A 19,047-nucleotide genomic window follows, 5' to 3' on the forward strand; every position below is an offset into this window, starting at 1 on the left:
AAACTCCACACAGGGAGGCCGGAGCTGGAATCGAACCCGGTACCTCTGCACTGTGAAGCCGACGTGCTAACCACTGGACCACCGGGGCCGCCCCCTTCACCATTTTCATGCCATGAATTCAGAAAACGTTTCCTTTAGTTCTGAGGTCTTTGGTGTGGTTCTGTAGGTGTACACCCAAAGGTGTACCTTTTGGGTGTACTTGCATGGCAGTAAAAAAAAAATTATCATCATCATCAAACCATTAAATGAAAGGAAAAGTTGTCAATTTTCATTTATAGTTAAAAGAGTGAACAAAAATGTTCTCCGTTTTTTAATGTGCTTTGCGCAATATTATTTCAAGAACATAGATTGTTATTGCTGACCACAAGTCAATTCATAAATAAATGAAACAGTTTATCATTCACTCCATTTTAATTCGACTCCTATTTGAAATGTTATCACCACCGCAGAAATCAATGAATGATTTCATGCATCGGCTCCAGCCTGTTCGATAAGGCGCTCAGCACTTGGTTGAATTTGGCGTAGCGACGCACCGGGCTCTCCGACGCTCCCCTGCTGCCCCACAGAAGTCGGATCTGGAAGTCCGTGCGGAACACCTCGGAGAAGTCCGCCCGCTCCTGGAAGTCTGCGACAGGAGTGCGCGGACAGTTCTTGCTCAGACTCTGGAGAGCCCCAACAAATCTCAAGATGGCCGAGAGCTACTTCTGTGTGTGTGTTTTTTGGCGCACTAAAAGGCGCAATTAAAAAGCCTTCCATTTTCTTAAAAGCTCACGGCGCGCCGCGCCTTAAAATCCAATGCGCCTTGTGTACGGTCATTACGGTAATATTTCGACCCCAAAATGGCTCCTTGCTCGAGACATTCTGACAACGCAGAGTTCAAACTTTACGTAGTTGAACACGTAAATAAAGTCTTGCTTTTGGTTAAACGAACTGTGTCTTAGCTTTACTGACATCTGATCGTTCTGTGGGCTCTTCCTTGAGCGTCGCTCCATCTAGTGGAGGCATTGTAGATTGCATCTTATAAAGCGGTGTGCCCAATGTATGAAAAAAAATTACAAAATTCATTGAAGGTGCGCCTCATAATCCAGCACGCCTTTTAGTGTGGAAAATACGATAAGTAATATTACATAAAATACTCTACTTGCATAACACGTACATAGAGTATACGCAAGCACATACCTTGCAGTTTGCTGCGTGCATTGGCAGTGTAGACGGCGCCGAGCTGGGCGTGTTTCCTGGCGGCTTCCAAGTGGAACATGAGCACGTCAACGTCCGCGCCGCCCTCCGCCGTCTCCCACGCCTCGGCCCCCGCGGTGTCCTCGGCCCCCGGCGGCCCCTCGTCCAGGGCCACGCTCTTCTCCAGAAGGCAGAGCAGCGGCAGGACGTGAGGGAAAGTGGTCCCGGAATCGGGGCAGCTTTCTGGAGATTTTTGGGTATGAACGGGTATATCACATCAAATGGTGGTTTCATGAAATTATGGGGGGGGGGGGTGTTCTGAATTACTGCAATTTTGTAGTGCTGTACCTCGGCCCTCATTCAGGCCCTTCAGGAAGGGCCGCAGAATTTTCTCGTAGAGAACGGCGTCCTCCGTGTGCCGTTGCCGTAATGCCGTCCAAGTCTGCTCCAGGCGACTCACCTGGGCGGCGCAGAGTGTCAAAGCAGCGATTAGTATGATGAATGAGAACTGTTTTTGACCATCACAAGCCGGAAGGAAGCAACTTGACCGACAAAAGAAACTGTCTACCGTTCACTTCTCATCGGATGTTGACTATTTTCTAACGGATGACGGGCTGACTCAAGGGCCCCTAAGCATCTGGAATATAACTCGCGTTATGCTTCATCTCGACAAGCGCGGTTTACCTGCGGCAGGTCCAGAGCTCTCATCACGGCCGAGAATCCGAACATGTTGCCCATGTTGCACTTGAGCTCGGCGGCGATGCCGATCATTCTGCGCAGTGCGGAGGCTCGCTCCTCGGTGGTGCCGGTGCACCCCAACACATTCACCGCCAACACGGTGGCCATCGTATGCAGCCTGTGCCACACGGTGTAGAACATCAGCAAACATTCAGTTGGACGCCCTCTGGCCATTTTCCTTGCCCTCTGAACCTTTTGCCTCTCCCAGTGACCCTAAGACCTAAGTTGTCTGGGGTTTTGTTCCCCTGGCGAGGTCGCCCGTGGTGGGGGAACCGGACCGAACACGGCCCACAGACCCCTGATGATGAGCGAGCCACGCCTGGAAGGTGGCCGAGCCTGCAACCTGACCGGGCTCAGGGGCCAAAGGGGTCTGGGTCCCCCTATGAGGTGGACGGCGGAAAAAAGCAGGGACCTTGACCGTCCCGTCTCTGGCTCCAAAAACTAGCTCTAGGGACGAGGAGCCTGAGCTGCTGCGAAATTTGCAGGATTTCACACAAGGATCGAACCCTAGACCTCTGCACTGTGTGGCGGACGTGCTCACCAGTCACCCCGTAATAGAAAGACCTGCCAGAAGTTTTATGTTGCGCAACAAATGTGGCTCTGAGGGCTGTATTTTATTTCAAGAAAAAGCCACAAACACATCTGAGTATAGTAAACCCTTTGAAATCTGATCAGGTAAGGTGGTGGGCGTGTTGGGGTTCAACTCACCTTTCGAGCAGGTCTAATCGGAGCTGCTGTCCATGCGGCAGCGTGAGCAGCTCCACGCCCGAGCTGACTCCCATCAGCCTTTGCAGCTCCTGAGGCGCCTCCAGGATTTGAGCGACCTAAAGGAGACAAAAACTGGAAGGTCATCGTCAGATCTAATCCAACATCTAAGTCTTTGGTTTTTCTTTCCTAAATATCCCTCTGTGTCTGTTTCTACCGAGTTAGCCAGCTCTCTAGCTAGCTAGCTAGCTAGCTAGTTACCAACCTACCATGCTCCTTACCTATCGATCAGCTTCGTGTTTAGCAAGATCAAGAGGCGGCATACCGTGCAGTCCCACTTGGTGATGTGTCGGGCGGCCGTCCGGGGATCGGCCGCAGCCAGGAGTTCCTTCACCCGCTGCAGGATGCCCACCTCCAGGGGCTTGTTGTCCCCAGGCATCAGCGGAGAGCGGTAGCTGGCGGGGGCGAAGGACGACGCCGTTTCCATCACGGGAGACAGGTAAACGTCCATGGCCCTCTGACCCTCCTCGTCACGGAGCCTCTCCACGAAGCTTCGGGGCCCCGGGTAGACCTCCGTGTAGCAGCCTCCGTCCCAGTCTGGAGGCCCAATGTCCGGGTCCCGTTCGGAAAGAGGAGGAGACGGTGACGGGGCGGCATCGGTAGATTGAAGAGCTGCGGAAGCAAAATAGGAGCCGCTTTCACTTTGGCCACTGAAGACTGAAGTTGGTGGACGCAGTTTCCGGAAACGGTAGCCTTTTTCCGGACTGACTAGCTATGCCAACGCTTGCCGGGAACACGGAGCCTCTTTTACGTGGACTGTCGGTGCGACTCAGATGCCAAGCGGTTACTCAGAAACGGTGGCTTCTTTCACACTGGCCGTCCAAGTCTCGACGACACCAGCGTGCCGAAGAATCACCAAACAAACGGATGTTCGGTCGAGCTTGACGCCCACACGCTTGTTTTTGGCCGGCGTAAGCGCGTCGGCTTGGTTCGTCGTGTGCCTTTAATGGCTTGTTGTGTGCGCTCAGGTTGACGACACGCGGGAGAGACCTTCAACTCACGCCACGCAAACACACGCCCGCACTGGCGCGGCCTCCGATAAGCCTTCGGGGTCGTCGGGTTCAAATGTCTTTTCTTTTCCGTTCACATTCCAAGGAGACGAATCGGCCATTCCGGAGCAATGCCAACTCGATTCCGAAACGACGCTGACCCCATTTATACATCGTGAATCTCTTTAATTCAAGAATGATGTCGATCGATTTTACAGCGATCCAATTCCGGCCATTTTTGTTGTTTTGATCTGATTTGGTTTCCCAAGTTGAGATTCGATTTCAATGATGTGATTCAACCGCTCCAGAACAAGAAATTTTGATTCCAGAGCGCCGCTTTTGCTTATCTAGAATCGAACAACGGTCCAATACGAAGAATCCAACACGATCGGCTTGAAGAAGGAGAAGATTTGGCTCCTCTGCAGGGAGATCATCCCATTCGAGAGCAATACGGTTCTACGGTCTCGAGATCTGATTGATTTGTTTGCTCCAAGTTTCGCCTCGAATCCCTCGTAAACATTTGTTGAACGTGGCCAAAGTACACGTCAACGGTGACGTCGCCTCTGGCGTTTCAAAGAGGCCCGCGGCAGGTAAATACGGAGAATCCGGTCTTATCTGGAGCCGGCCTTTATGTAATCCGGCGTCACGCGGCCGTCACAGAAGGTGAAGAGGAATCCACTTCCTGCCGGCGGCGGTCCAGTCGATCCTCAAAGGACGTCCTGTGCGCGCAGGCTGGCTCGCTCTCGGTAAGTCAAGGCGTCTTTTCGCCGCACGGGAGGAACTTTCTGGCCGCCAGATGTTTGCCGCTTTCCCCTCGGTTCATCTTGGAAGTTTGCTGTTGTTGTTCCCGCGGATCGCGCGCGGCGTCGGGATGGTCGCCGGTTGCGAGCGGCGAGCGGCGGTGGAAACCAGCACCATCTGTTCCTCATGTTTGACGATTTGGACAAAGCCTTCTCGGGGGGTTTTGAATTACTCCAAGAATCCTTTTTTTCTGGTTTGGTATGCTTCTTTGTTTTCTATGTTGGAACGCGCTGAGGTTTTGTTCAAGACGTCTTCCGCATCATTCTCAACATTCGTTTCTTTGTGTCAACCAGTCAAATTTGGAAACTTTGGATTTATTTCTGTGATCATCTGGACAATATTTCTTCAGATTTTATTTCTATTCTGGATGTTGTCCGTGTCATTCTACGTGTTGATCTCAAATAGTTTTCGGATATTTTCTAATCTTTCCTTTTGCAACGCGGCACATGTACGATGCTTGAAACAAACACCCGCCGATTTGAGTGCGTTTGCGCAAGAGTCGCTCCACGTTTGTCGTCTGACTCTTCCGTCGCCTCGAGCGAACGTGCGACTGCTCCTCATTAGCGTTTGCGACATCGCTCCCTGACCTTGGCACCCAGTAAAGACTTCCTCTTGGGGCCTCAATGAAGTTACTCCCAGCGTTGAGTAACTCGAGAGGAGCCGGGAGAAAAAGGAAAACAAGTGGGACGAGCCCGGTGCCCTGCAAATCCCGCCCAGTGTTGTGATTGCGCAAGTGACGAGCGGCTTGTGTAAGTCGAGTACGGGGGTGGTTTGAAGTACATCAAACCGCGCCGGGCGAACTAATACCAAACATAGCGACCGACTTGGCGCGGTGCTTTGAGTCCGCCTCGGATCTCGGACGTTTTAGCCCCTGAAGAAGCACTGTTGACAAGTCTAATCCGGACACCCTCTCAACAGAGTCCCGGCGAAGACATGTCCCGGCCGACGCTTCTGACGCTGGCGGCGCTCCTCTGTGTTTTTGGCGGCGGCGCGGCGGGTGGCAAGATCCTGGTCTTCCCCATCGATGGCAGTCACTGGATCAACATGAAAGTCCTGATCGAAGAGCTCCACGCCCGCGGCCACGACATCACTGTGCTGCGACCCTCCGACAACTGGTACATCAAACCCGAGTCGCACCTCTACAAGACCATCACCCTGCACTCCTCGGGCGGCTTCGACGAGGTCAACTTCGGCTCCTTCGTCACCCGGATGCTCCTCTTGCGACGGGACGGCGCCTCCTTGTGGAAGCGGCTGGCGCTGGAGTACGAGCTGGTCGAGCAGTTCTACAACCTCAACCGGCAAGTCGTGGACATGATGAGCAACTTGTTCGAAGACCGGGAGATGATGCGGAACCTGCGGGAGGCCGACTACCAGGTGGTTCTCACCGACCCGGCGTTGGGCGGCGGAGTCCTCCTGGCCCGCCGTCTGGGTCTCCCCCTGGTGCTGAACGTCCGCTGGACCATCCAGGGCGAGGCGCACATGGCCATCGCCCCCTCGCCTTTGTCTTACGTTCCCATCCCCGGTGTCAAGCTGACGGACAAAATGACCTTTGCGGATCGTCTCAAGAACGTCATCTACTACTTGTTCACGCAGTGGCAGATTTGGTACGTGGCGGACACCACCTACAAGCCGTTTGTCCACAGGTACTTTGGCCCGGACGTGCACTACATGGAGCTCTTCCAGTCGGCCGACATCTGGCTGATGAGGAACGACTTCACCTTTGAGTTCCCGCGGCCCACCATGCCCAACGTGGTCTACATGTCCGGGTTCCAGTGCAAGCCGGCGCGGCCGCTCCCCGCCGAGCTGGAGGACTTTGCGCAGAGCTCGGGCGAGCACGGCTTGGTGGTGATGACTCTCGGGACCCTGGTGGCAGACCTCCCGGAAGATATCACCGACGGAATCGCCGCCGCCTTCGCCCGGCTCCCCCAGAAGGTGGTCTGGAGGCACCGGGGTAAGCGTCCGTCCACCCTGGGAAACAACACGCTCATCCTGGACTGGCTCCCGCAGAACGACCTCCTGGGCCACCCCAAAACCCGGCTTTTCGTCGCGCACGGCGGCACCAACGGCCTCCAGGAGGCCATCTACCACGGCGTCCCCCTGGTGGGCCTCCCGCTCATGTTTGACCAGCATGACAACTTCTTCCGGATGGAAGCCAGGGGGGTAGCCAAGGTGCTGGACATCGCCACGGTGAACCGGGAGAACTTCCTGGAGGCCTTGCAGGCGGTTCTCCACCAGCCATCCTACGGCGACAGGATGCGGCGCCTGTCGGCGCTGCACCGCGACCAGCCCGTCCCCGCTCTGAGCCGCGCCGTCTTCTGGATCGAGTTCGTCATGAGGCACAAGGGGGCGCCGCACCTGAGGACCGAGTCTTACAAGATGTCCACAGTCCAGTACCACAGCCTGGATGTCGCCGCCTTCCTGATGGCCGTCACCTTAACCGGCGCCGCCATCTGCGTCACGGCGCTGAGAGTCCTGTGCCGATGTTTGTTTTACCGAAGCAAGTTGAAAAAAGAATGATTCTATTTTTTTTTTCTTATTATTTCGGTAAAACTCACAGGTTTTTTTTTGAAAGACTGGTTCCATTTGGTTTTAGCTTTTTATTTGATTTAGTTTTATTGTCATTTCCAAATTGATTAACCCCCGCCGAGAATGACAAATTTGTGGATTTCAAAATTTCCATTTTAACTCATTCACTCCCAAAGACGTTTTTAAACGTCTTTTCAGACTTGGTCCAGAAACGTGCCTGACCTGTGCGTGGCCGGTGTGGCTTCAGTTGCCAATTTCTTCTACGGTCCTATTTTTTCCCCAATTGTACGACATATTGTCATTATTTTGCAATCTGTTTTACAATGTCAACACGATTTAAACATGCAGTAGGTCATTACGATAAGCTTTTTTTTTTTTTCTTTTTGGTATACCAAAGAAATACTTAACCAGTGGGTGAATTGAAAAAGAACATCATTTTAGAAACGGAAGTTTCTTGACAAAAAATGAGCGGAATACGATACGACGCTGTCAAACTCACCCGTGTCGTCGGCGGAGGAGGAGAACGCTGGTTGTCGGCGGTCCCGTCGGTGCAAAGACGAGGGGCTGCGTGCAGGGAGGAACCGTGTTATCAATCATTATTCTCAATGCGCATTTCGATGTACGGCATTCTCCGATGGCCGGAAATGATCAACGCGAGTCTAAAATGGCTACTTGGCAGCAAACTGACTGATGTCCTGATTTTGTTGTGAGTCTACTGATGACGGTCATGTCTACTGTAGCAAAACGCACGCCACTTCGGCGCAAAATGGCCGCCGTGTTTCCGTGTCCTTTCACGCATGGTTTCTTGAGACGATTTTGTGGGTCAACTCGTAGTTTTCTGGCGTCAGGAGTTTAAAAAAAACCCTTCCAGAGGTGAAGGGTCCTGGGAAATGAGCAAATGGCAGACCTTTCGGAGCCGACTTCCTCCGCCTGGCTCGGGGTCAGCTGACATGGGGGCGGAGCAACGGCCGTCTGCGGGTAGCTCAGCGGCAGCGTCCTGTTCACCGGCTGCCGGATCTTGGCGGCGCTCCGGCTGCTCCCCGCGCAGAAACGCACCAGGGCGGGCAGCGAGTCAAACACCTCCCGGTCCAGGCTGTACTGGACTCCGCAGTGCACCACTGTGGTCCGGACGGGAAAGTGATTGGTCTCCTGGTCCCAGCGGGAGGTCAGGACAAAATTGCCCGGGCTGGACTCGGAGTCCCGGATTAGGAAGTCCCCCTGGTTCAGTACCAGGCTCTCGGCCACCTGAGGAGACAAATCCGCCGTTTACTTCTTGAAATGTGGTTGTTGTACATTGTAAGGAAACAATTTCTAGCAGAGAGGAGACCGGGGGGGTGGGAGGGGTCTTTAAAGTAGACAAAGGGAAACCTGAAAACGGAACGTCACAGCAAAGTGGAGGCGGTGCAGTAGCGGCTTCCTGAGCGAGGACAACTCCAGTATTTACTTCCTGACCAAGGTAAGAAGACCAATTATATTTGAGGCGAGACTAAGGGCAGGCTAAAAATGGAAGCCTGCACCAAAATGGAGAATGCGGAGCGCCAGCGCCGGTCATAAGACGCAACAACCGCCTGAAGAAACTCGCACCCCCGCTATTTTCTTCTCTGCGTGAGTATGGGGAGGAGCCTAAAAACAGAATGCTGCAGCCAAACAGAGACTGCGGGTGGGTCGTACCTGTCGGGTGATGGGTCCGTGGTACCAGGCGTGGCTCCTCAGTTCTTCCTGCAGCTGCTCCTCCAGCCAGAACGTCTTGCCCTTGGAGAACTTGAAGGACATCGCAGTGAGTGACTGAGACGGAACCGCGAGAAGCTTCTGGTCTCGCCATTGGCGTTCGCACTCAGGGTGGTGGGGGGTGTGCGGAGGGGGGGGGAATGCCAACGCAACCAAGAGTGGCTACATTGGAGTCTTGGGCTGGTCGCCGCGGCAACGTGATTGAGGAAAGGGGGCATCACTCAGGGAGGCTTTTGTGTCTGACACACACACACACACACACACACGCATTCCGTACAGGGCTGCTTTCACGCCCAACACCCATCTATACTTGGACAGAATGGTTTGTGTGTGTGTCGGGGAGGGGTGTGGGGGGGGGTTGTTTGTTGTGAGTGTGTGTTTGTGCTTGTGTGTGCATAAATGTGTGCATGGTACTGTGTTTGCGTTGCGTGCGCGCAATTTTGTGTGTGTGTGTGTGTCACTGCGACCAGTCAAAAAGAAACGAGATGAATCTCACCTTGACATACTCGCCACCGCCATCTGGTGGACTGAAAGCAAACAAACAAACAAACAAAAAACATGTCATGACGTCACTGGCTATATGTCAAGAAAGAAAAAAAAAAGGGCGCATTTCCGTTGGTGACTGAATGACTTCGAACACAGGAAGCCCCCCCCCCCGCCCCAAGTCGCATCCATTTGACTCCACTTCCGGATTCTTCTGACACACGTACACGCGCACAGCTGTGCTCCCACGGTAGCCACAACGGATGTGGAGAGTCCATGAGAAACGAGTCACTTTTGAGTCCCCCCCTTTTTTTTTTTCCGACTTCAAAGATTTGCAATGATCAACGTGATGGAGTGAATTCATTCGTTCATTCCTTTTGTGTTTGTAAAGTACGAGAATATTAGAAGTCACTCTGCGTGTCTACGTGAGAAAAATGTGCCAATATTTATCTTGATGGAAGGATGCGGGAAGGGGGTTGGAAGGGGTGTGGGGGGGGCATACTAATCATAGTTCAAAATGACTCACCTGGACAGGTTTTCCACTTCCGGTGAGTCCTTCGTGGTTTGGTGCCTGCCAAGCGCATCCATGTGCACATAGACGTCCTGCGGAGCCCGAGTACTTGGAGTACTTGGAGTACTTGGAGCGCCTTTGGACATGAGCCGCGCAGCCGCGGGATCTCGGTCCATGCCCGGCGGGGCCGGAGCAAAGCCGGGCTGCTCCGGAGCGTCGAGGCTGAGGCTGGACAGAGCCCCGAGCAGGGGGGAGTCCCGCACGCAGTCGGCGTTCGTCCCCTTCTCCTCGCCATCCCCCCCCTCCTCCTCTTTGTCCATCCCGCTCAGCCGCCTGCCTCCGCGAGGCACCGTTCCCACGTGGGTGTACATGGCACTGGAGCGGGCGTAGCCCCGCGGCTGGGGGGCGGACTCGCTGTCGTCAAAGCGCCCGGTCTGCGGAGGGGCGGAGGCCTTGCGTCGGGAGGACGGCCGGCGGAGCTTAGAGAGGTTGGCCAGACTCCCCAACCAGCCGGGAGCTGCCGTGCAGGAAGATCGGCTCGTTTAGCGGAGTCGCGTCACTTTCATTCATTTTCATTTCAGGGATCTCGAGGTGATTTTGAGGTGAGCCGCTACGGGCGGGACAAGCAACTTCAAAGTTGAAACAATTAAGGGATCGCCCCCGTGGTCAACTTCATAATCAAATGAATAATTTGGGGAATTGAAGCGGCGCGGGAGTTTTTCCAGATGTTAATGGATGCGTTGGGCGATGCTTTCAGTGTGGAGAAATCCAGCTGCGGGGAGACGCGCGCCGACTGACCGTCCATTCATGCCGCACAACAACACCACTGTGCGGTGCTCACAATCACCCGCAAATGCTTCGATACACACACACACACACACACACACAGACCGGTTTATGTGTTTTGTGGGGACCACTTTTTTAGTTCATCACTTTCGGGGACCACCCTTTCCAAATACACACAGACTTCAACCCGTGTGTGACATCGTTGATCACAACACGTCTCTTTTGTGTGTGTCGAGAGAGGCAAGACACACACGCACACACACACGGAACTCACGTCAACGGTCCTCAAAAGTGCTGCACATTAAGCAAAAATTGTTCGGGCAACAACAAACAAGAAATTAATGACTCAGACGGTAAAAAGCACAAAAAGAGTCAAACATAAAAGCAAATCTCACACTGAGACAAAGAATAAAAAATGAGTTTTAAGCCGGAAGTCCGTCCAATGAGAGGCGGCGGGAACAGAAAAGGAGCCTCCGCTTAGTTCTCGGCACCTCTAATAGTCTCCGGTCCACAGACCCGAGGCCCCGGATTGGGGTGGAGTAGCTCCGAGAGGAAAGGTTTGGGGCCAGGCCCCTTTCAAGATTGCAAAACAAAGAATAGGACCTCGAAAAGGGAGCCGGTGAAGAGATGGCAGAGTCGGAGTGATGCGCGCCTTAGTACGAGTATCAGTAAAAAGGTCAGCAGAAACACTGTGTACCAACTGGAAATGCTTGATGGAGGATTGGCTGACTCCAAAGCTGCCTAATATATTAAATTAGCTGGTTCGCCGCCCTCCGGGCGGCTCATCAGCTAGTTCCTGCGGAAGGCTGGTAAGGTGGGCATTCGGCCCACAAAAGTGTTGTTGCTTGGTTCAACTTTTTGTTCATCTTCATTCATTCATTCATTCAGTGAGCCGCTTGATCCTCACTAGGGTCGCGGGGGGTGCTGGAGCCCATCTCAGCCGTCTCCGGGCAGTAGGCGGGGGACACCCTGAATCGGTTGCCAGCCAATCGCAGGGCACACAGAAACGAACAACCATTCGCACTCACACTCACACTTAGGGACAATTTAGAGCGTCCAATCAGCCTACAATGCATGTTTTTGGAATGTGGGAGGAAACCGGAGCACCCGGAGATAACCCACGCAGGCCCGGGGAGAACATGCAAACTCCACACAGGGAGGCCGGAGCTGGAATCGAACCCGGTACCTCTGCACTGTGAAGCCCACGTGCTAACCACTGGCCTACTGGGCCGCCTCATCTTCATTGCTTATCGCGAAAATAAAGAGATGTTTAGCTCTACTAAATAACTAACAATTTCATTGCAATGCTTGTGGGTAGACAACATTTTTTCGCTAAGATGCCCGCGCGATCGTAGTGAGCCACTGCCTGAGCGGCGCAGTGGCGGCGCGCAGCGGCGGCGCGTAGCGGCGCGGTGAAGTAGGTACGTTTTGAAAAGGGACCGACGGAAGGACAGACCGCGTGCGGGACGACGCGCAATATATATATAGAAGAATAGATCTACAAATGATTTGAAAAGTGAATTTTTAAGTCAACTTACAGTGTTTGTGTCTCTTCATGCCGGCTTGTGTTCACACTCTTCACACTACACTCTTTCTTCATCCTCTGAAACACGCACACACACACACGCACACACACACACAGAATGAGTCGACTTCCTGTCACGGACACCCTTAAATTTGATTTGTTGGTGCAATCAGGTGACGGGCGTTGCTCGCACTTCACTTTCCTGACAGAAATAGACACACACACACACACACACACACACACACACACACACACACTCGAGCGGGGGTTGCTGTCAATCTTACGACACTTCCTGTTGTCAAGAAAGTGAACTGACATGAATTTCGTCAGTCACGTAATTATGCAGTTCTGGTTTTTGGGGGTTTGTTTGTTTGTTTGTTTTTCGATGATGTTGATGTGCAGTGTAGCCGTAACGCCAAACAAATCTGAGTGACGGCCCCAAAGACCTCCAGCCTTGGTTTCATCAGAGCACAAAACCTTTTTACACACACACGTTTGGAGGAATTTATGCGCCAACACAGGAGTGTACAAACTTTTTCGTTTGTCGGGCTGCGTTCATAAAAATGCAAGGACGCCAGGGCCACTTTCAAATTCTCCCAAATTGAATTCATTTAGTTCATTTGTATCTTTGTAAGGTGTTCGGAATGTCATTTCGACGCCCTTTTTTTTTTTGGGCCCCGTGGGCCGCGTCAAATGTCATTTACGGGCCATTGAAAAATAGATGGTGGGCCACAAATGGCCCCGGAGCCGTAGCTTGGATACAGAGTTAGATGTTGACTTTTGTATTTATTTGTGTCTGTAGTCATTTAACCAGTTGTGAGGTCAAGCGGTTGACATGTTCCGCCATGACGAGATATCATCTTTCACAGCATCGTTGGCAACTTTTTGCAACTTGTTCTCGTTTTCGACAAGCAACGATAACATCCGCAGATCGCGCTCGATGAAGAGGTCGCACGACACAACACACCGCAGATCGCACAGTGACCCACTTCTTGCTTCCTTTCTCTCGTTTTTTTTTCTCTTTAGCGTGTGTGCATGCGACACAAAAGCTGCTATGAGGTTGGATGGGGTGGTACCAAGAAGGCCTTGTTACCGCTTTACAGCTCTTTCGAGTTCGAAGTGGTGGCCGTTGTGCGCATGCGCAGAAGCATGACGTCATCCCAACCGGCAAAAGCTTATCGTGCCGCGGGGAGGTGATAGTAAGTCACCCGCAGGGGTGGGGGCAGTGAAAGTAAGTAACCCGGGGGGGGCAGCTTCCACCTGTAACACTTCATCAACTTCCTCCGGCCGGTGACGAACTAACACCAGAACCGGAGCTCGTATAGCAAGTTAGCAAAGAGTAGGGGAGTCTCTCTACTCCCCGAGCGCTCGTAGCGACGGTTGAAGGTAAAAAAAGATTTTAAAAAATACGTTCACGTACGCGTTTTCAAGTAAACATGAGGCTAAAACATAGTTTTTATGTTTTCAACGTCATGAAATGTTGTGAATGTCTGAGACTTAATCAAGCCGTTTTGTCATCAAGCACCACCTGCGCGATGATGTCACGTGACCAGCTCTTGACGATGCACATGGTGTTGGTTTTTGTGCCAAGCGGCCATTTCAAGTCTTTATTTCCAGCTTGCCTCTGTAATTTAGTAAAAAATGGACCCCCGGGAGACACTTTGATCTCAAAACACAAAAATGTAGTTGCCATATTTATGATAAGTAGACCCACAAAAAATGTCATGTTGTAAAAAGGTTCATAGAGTCCGCCATTACGGTTTGAAGCGGACATTTTTATCTTGTTGGACTGATCTGATCCACTTCCAAAAACTTGAGAGTTACTCATCATCGTGTCGTTTTGCTCTTGTCGCAGAACCACACAGACTACTGCATGACGAGCGGGTCTGACGGGACCATAGTACTCATAGAGACCCCCGAGCACCACCTGCTGTCTGAACATGGTGAGCCTCTCACACAGACCACATGGCCGATCTTTTGAAAATTCAGCCCCGGCACACAGTTTCATTTCCCAAAATCAACTAATGCTAAGATGATGTTGTGTCAAATGTTAAAACATAATTCTACCTTTTTGTGCACAAGTAACAATCACAGAGCAGCTAGCCGGTCAACGGTAAGCCTATGGCGGCGAACCGATCGCCAGCTAGCGCTGGAAGCTAAAATAGAAGCCTCGCTCAGTGCTCCTTCTTGTCAAGCATAATACGAAATCAACTACCGCTAAGCTAATGTCGTGTAAAACGATCCAACATAATTCCAACTTTTTGTGCACAAGTAACAATCACAGAGCAGCTAGCTGGTCAACGGTAAGCCTATGGCGGCGAACCGATCGCCAGCTAGCGCCGGAAGCTAAAATAGAAGCCTCGCTCAGTGCTCCTTCTTGTCAAGCATAATACGAAATCAACTACGCTAAGCTAATGTCATGTAAAACGATCCAACATAATTCCAACTTTTTGTGCACAAGTAACAATCACAGAGCAGCTCGCCGGTCAACGGTAAGCCTATGGCGGCGAACCAATCGCCAGCTAGCGCCAGAAGCTAAAATAGAAGCCTCGCTCAGTGCTCCTTCTTGTCTAGCATAATACAAAATCAACTACCGCTAAGCTAATGTCGTGTAAAACGCTCCAACATAATTCCAACTTTTTGGGGCACAAATAACGATCACATAGCAGCTAGGCAGTCGGTGGCTAGCAAGCTAAAGTAGCCATCTACCCGTTTACTCAGCGATTGTTTGCCAATGACGACCGTTACATCGTGGCCAAGCACGCCAGCATCGTCCCTGCCCCTAAGGACCTGGAGGCGGTCCAGACGCTGGTGTCCGCTGCGGAAGTCGCCCTCCAGAAGGTCTCCCATTGGCTGGACCGCCTCAACAGCTCTCCCGGGAGCATCGCCGTCAAGGAGTCAGGCGATGGCCAGGTGGTCCACTACGCCGTTGACGGCGCAAAGTGAGTCTCGGCGGCACGCTGAATGCAATTGTTTGATGCTGACGTGGACTTTGAGTTGTCGGCGTTTCCCGGTATCCTCAGGCTGGCGGCGGCGTCGACGCTGCGCGGCGTGTCCCGGGTGGGCCCGCTTTCCAAAGGTTTACTCATCAAGGGCGACACGGACCTGGAGCTGGTGCTCATGTGCCATCGGAAGCCCACCCGACTGCTGCTCTACACCATCTGTGCCGTCCTGCCCCAAAGGATGCAGGTATACCCTCGGAACCGTCGGGAGTTTTAAAACGGTTTGCTTTGCGGCAATTGTTTTTCAATTGCTGTGAATTTTTAAAAAATCATAAACGGAAAAATACGTTTTTTTTTTTTTTTTGGTAACTTTATGGGAAATACATTTTGCCTAGTGAGAAAAAAACCTACACTACATTTATACATCCATCCATCATCTACCGCTTATCCGGGGCCGGGTCGCGGGGGCAACAGCTTTAGCAGGGAAGCCCAGACTTCCCTCCCCCTAGCTACTTCGTCCAGCTCTCCCCGGGGGATCCCGAGTCGTTCCCAGGCAAGCTGGGTGACATAGTCTCTCCAACGTGTCCTGGGTCTTCCCCGGTGGGACATGCCCGGAACACCTCACCGGGGAGGCGCTCAGGAGGCATCCGAATCAGATGCCCAAGCCACCTCATCTGGCTCCTCTCGATGTGGAGGAGAAGCGGCTTGCCCCAAATGGAGGAGTTCATTTATACATTCCAATAGAAAAAAAAAATGGTGAGTCAAGGCTTCCATGGAAAAAATTAAGAATAAAATGTGCATGAAATGACGCTACAAGAAAAATGCTTCAGTTTTAAGAGGGGAAAAAAATGCAATGTGCTCACTCATTTGAACATGAAAGAATGTCACCTACAAAATAAAAAGTTGGAATAGTAAAAAAAAAAAAGATTTTACATGAAAACGAATGTTTTTCCGATGTGGTGTTCACTCTGCAAATGCATGAAACTCCGTTAACGCCATGTCAACGTATAATGGAGGGATGAGGGATGATGACTGAATGAATCGCAGGCACTGAGCGAGGACGAGGTGTACGAGGTGCGCTCGCACGTGGACGAAGCGGCCATCCTGGTGTGTCGCACCGAATCTCCCCGATTCACACTCAAGATCACCCTCACCTCCTTGGACATGAGGGGGCCAGGTATTGTCGTTTCTCCTTCCATTGTTGGTGAGCACGTTTCCTCTGTAGGAACTTGACCCCGCCCCCTTTTCCCCCTCCTCCATTTTGCTTCACTGAACCACTGCTGCTGTTTGACAGCGGCCTTGCTGAAAAATACAATTCAATCTCATCTCTTATTTGCGATTTGATTTGTTAATATTCGCACCCGCTATTACGCTATTCAAACCAAGAGCGCCATCAAGAGGACTCCCAAAAATATCACAAGTGCTTCATGAAGCTTCGCTTTCCCATCGCGACCAATTTCACTGCGAGATCCCTTCCAGCTGTGAAATTGACTCTTATTTACAAAACAATGTTTTTTTTGGTGACGCAATTTCTTCCGATCATGATACGATTGTGAAGATTGATTGGAATTTTTTCCGTCCAGAGGGAGGCCTTGACGACGAGGAGACGACACGGAACCGAGAGGACAGCGACGTCCTGGACGGACGCAAGTGCCGAGCGGCGCTGGCTGAGCTCCGGCGAGCCAGCTGGTTTCAGGTCGGCTAAAAAAAATAACCTGGTCCGATTGGAGCCAATTATGGTACCGTTCACTCCAATTGCGATGGGATGCCTCTAATGCGAATCCCGTTAACACCGGCAAGGATAAACTCAAATAAGAAAAAATGTTTATTTACAAAACGCAGGACCGACAAAGTACAAGGAAAGGTGCTGGCTGCTAACAAGTAACCAGGAAACAAAAATCAAACAAGATAAATTTGTTGTGTACAAATGAGACGATTCAACATTGATCCGGTTTCAACCGCCCTCCGAAGGAAGACGTGACTCGTGTCCAAAATGATTTTGACCCTTGTGAGCAAGGCTGAAATAATCTGAGAGCCAGTTTTGGCCGTGGTTAAGTTTCTAAAGGCAGCCGGGTCACGAGGCGGAGCAGCGACGGGTGCGGCTCTTAGGGGTGGGGGGAACGCCCGCCACTCTTGCCGAAACAAGACGGGATCAGGACAATTTACGGTGGCAAATTATTTCACTCCAATTATGAGACGGTGCGGTTTGACCTTGAATTATGGATCCGCCACACCAATTGGAAAACGACTGGATTCAATCCGGTTCCGATATGATTTTACAAATCTGACAATCCGACGTGTGTTTTTGGCCGTCGTTTGCAGGCCGTGGTGTCGCCCGTGAAATCTTGCGTGGTGGTATTGAGGCTCCTCCGAGACATGTGCAACACGCTGACTGTGTGGCGGCCGCTCAAAGGATGGGTACCACCCCCCCCCCCTTCCACACCCCCCACCCACCAATTCTTGTGTCCGGAGGTCTGCAGGCTGACTCATTTCTGCCCGTTTCCAGCCACTGGAGCTCATCTGCCAAAAGGCCGTCACCGCTCGCCGTCGCCCCCTGGGGCCGGCCGAGGCCCTGCGGCGCGTCATGGAGTGCGTCGCCTCTGGGATCTTACTTCCTGGTAAGTTGCCGCTCAAAAAGGTTTTGGGTACTTTTCAAAATGAGGTCTTTATTTTTTTTTTTGGCGCAGGGGGTCCAGGAATTCGGGACCCTTGCGAACGTGAGCCGACGGACGCTTTGTGCGCCCTCACCTCCCAGCAAGCCGATGCCATTACACGCGCCGCACAGGTCGGGGGGGGGGGAAATGGAAGTGGCAAAAATAACACACTGTTCTCATCATCATGCGCATTTAAATTTTTTTTTTTTTAATATCAGACTTCGATATCGCATCGTAATTCTATTTGATGGCCATTTTGTGAGTCTTACGGGAATTCAGACACCCATAAAACAACAAAGTTAAAATGTAACTCTCTTTTGTGTGTGTGTGTGTGTGTGTGTGTTTTCCAGCATACCTTAAGACTCCTGGCCTTTGGACACATTTCCTGGGTGTTCAATATGGATCCCCTCCCCAGCAGTAATCCTTCATTGCAGCGCTTACAAGGTGTGTTGTTGTGTCGGACAAAGGATAGCAAGGGGGGGTGCCCGACCAAGTCAATCTGGTGTGTTCAGAACTCAAACTGTGCTCATCGCAGAATCTTGATTGACACCACAACTGCCGGTGTGAATCTCTCTCACGCCCCCCCCCCCCCCCCCCCTCGCAACACACTCATCACATCCAGTCTGATGTGGAGCCACTAAAAAGTTTTGTTCCGTGTGGCTCGGCAGAGCGCAAGCAGCCCGGCAGCGCCCCAGTGGGCCTCAACCAGATCCAGGCGGGACTCCGGGAAAGCGCCTATCGGGCCAGCGGGAGCTCCAAGAGGAAGGCCAAGATGCGGCCGGCCCTTAAAGTGAGTCGGGCAACGCTCGGAAGTACCCGCTGTCGTTGCATCCCTCCGGTTGTCTCGAGCTATAGAGGTCTTAAATTCCTCACCATATTTGCCGTTTTTCGTTTGCCAGCGCGGAGCTCCTGGCCCGACTCCGGCGTCCGGCGGTAAAAATCCCATCTCGGAGCTCAACGAGAAGCGTTGCGGCCTCAAGTACGAGCTGATCTCGGAGAGCGGCGCCGCCGGCGGCCGACGACACTTCGTCATGCAGGTAGCGCTTGCGCGCACGCACGTGAACGCCGTCCTCACGTGACCGCGTGGCCCTCAGGTAGAGGTGGACAAGGTGATGTTCCGGGGGGCGGGGCCTAAGAAGAAAGTGGCCAAAGCCAACGCCGCCTCGGCCGCCCTCAAACGCCTCTTCCTCGGAGTCGAGGCGGCCGCTGGGAAAAATCAGCCAGCCGACTCGCTTGCTGATCGGGACTGGGTTGCTCCCCCCCCCCAATGAGTGAATCATCTCCCAATGGCCTGCCATCCTGCGCCATGATTGGGGGGCAGCTGTGAAATATTTCCAAAAATGGAATATTCTGACTAAAAATTGACCCCACCCCCAACCCCCCCAATTACCGAACCACGCACACATACCCGTTTGGTCACCAT

General features: G+C 52.3%; 3 protein-coding genes across 4 annotated transcripts; 2 read left to right on the forward strand and 1 right to left on the reverse strand.

Moving 5' to 3' along the window:
• Positions 1-95: 95 nt before the first annotated feature.
• On the reverse strand, positions 96-12,178 carry sh2d3cb (SH2 domain containing 3Cb). Its single transcript, XM_052068935.1, has 12 exons — positions 12,042-12,178; positions 9,733-10,234; positions 9,220-9,250; positions 8,667-8,756; positions 7,903-8,240; positions 7,495-7,559; positions 2,945-3,291; positions 2,623-2,738; positions 1,861-2,032; positions 1,525-1,636; positions 1,180-1,419; positions 96-625 (listed from the first exon to the last, which is right to left on the reverse strand). The coding sequence occupies exons 1-12, from the start codon at positions 12,058-12,060 to the stop codon at positions 453-455; spliced, it is 2,205 nt and encodes a 734-aa protein (XP_051924895.1). The 5' UTR covers positions 12,061-12,178; the 3' UTR covers positions 96-452.
• On the forward strand, positions 4,159-7,682 carry LOC127602675 (UDP-glucuronosyltransferase 2A2-like). Of its 2 annotated transcripts, none has more exons than XM_052068982.1 (2): positions 4,159-4,426; positions 5,388-7,682. In XM_052068982.1, the coding sequence occupies exon 2, from the start codon at positions 5,403-5,405 to the stop codon at positions 6,984-6,986; it is 1,584 nt and encodes a 527-aa protein (XP_051924942.1). In that variant the 5' UTR covers positions 4,159-4,426; positions 5,388-5,402; the 3' UTR covers positions 6,987-7,682. The 2 variants fall into 2 exon arrangements, with proteins under 2 accessions (XP_051924942.1, XP_051924943.1); XM_052068983.1 differs by having other exon boundaries at positions 4,343-4,414.
• On the forward strand, positions 11,148-19,002 carry LOC127602698 (spermatid perinuclear RNA-binding protein-like). The gene is made up of 12 exons (XM_052069020.1): positions 11,148-11,159; positions 14,750-14,970; positions 15,052-15,217; positions 16,018-16,147; positions 16,554-16,666; positions 17,293-17,388; positions 17,477-17,588; positions 17,658-17,755; positions 17,975-18,068; positions 18,293-18,414; positions 18,524-18,661; positions 18,719-19,002. Exons 1-12 carry the CDS (start codon positions 11,148-11,150, stop codon positions 18,893-18,895), a joined length of 1,479 nt encoding a protein of 492 aa, XP_051924980.1. The 3' UTR covers positions 18,896-19,002.
• Positions 19,003-19,047: the final 45 nt, after the last annotated feature.

Source organism: Hippocampus zosterae, chromosome 6 (genome assembly GCF_025434085.1).
Source record: "Hippocampus zosterae strain Florida chromosome 6, ASM2543408v3, whole genome shotgun sequence".
NCBI lineage: Eukaryota > Metazoa > Chordata > Actinopteri > Syngnathiformes > Syngnathidae > Hippocampus > Hippocampus zosterae.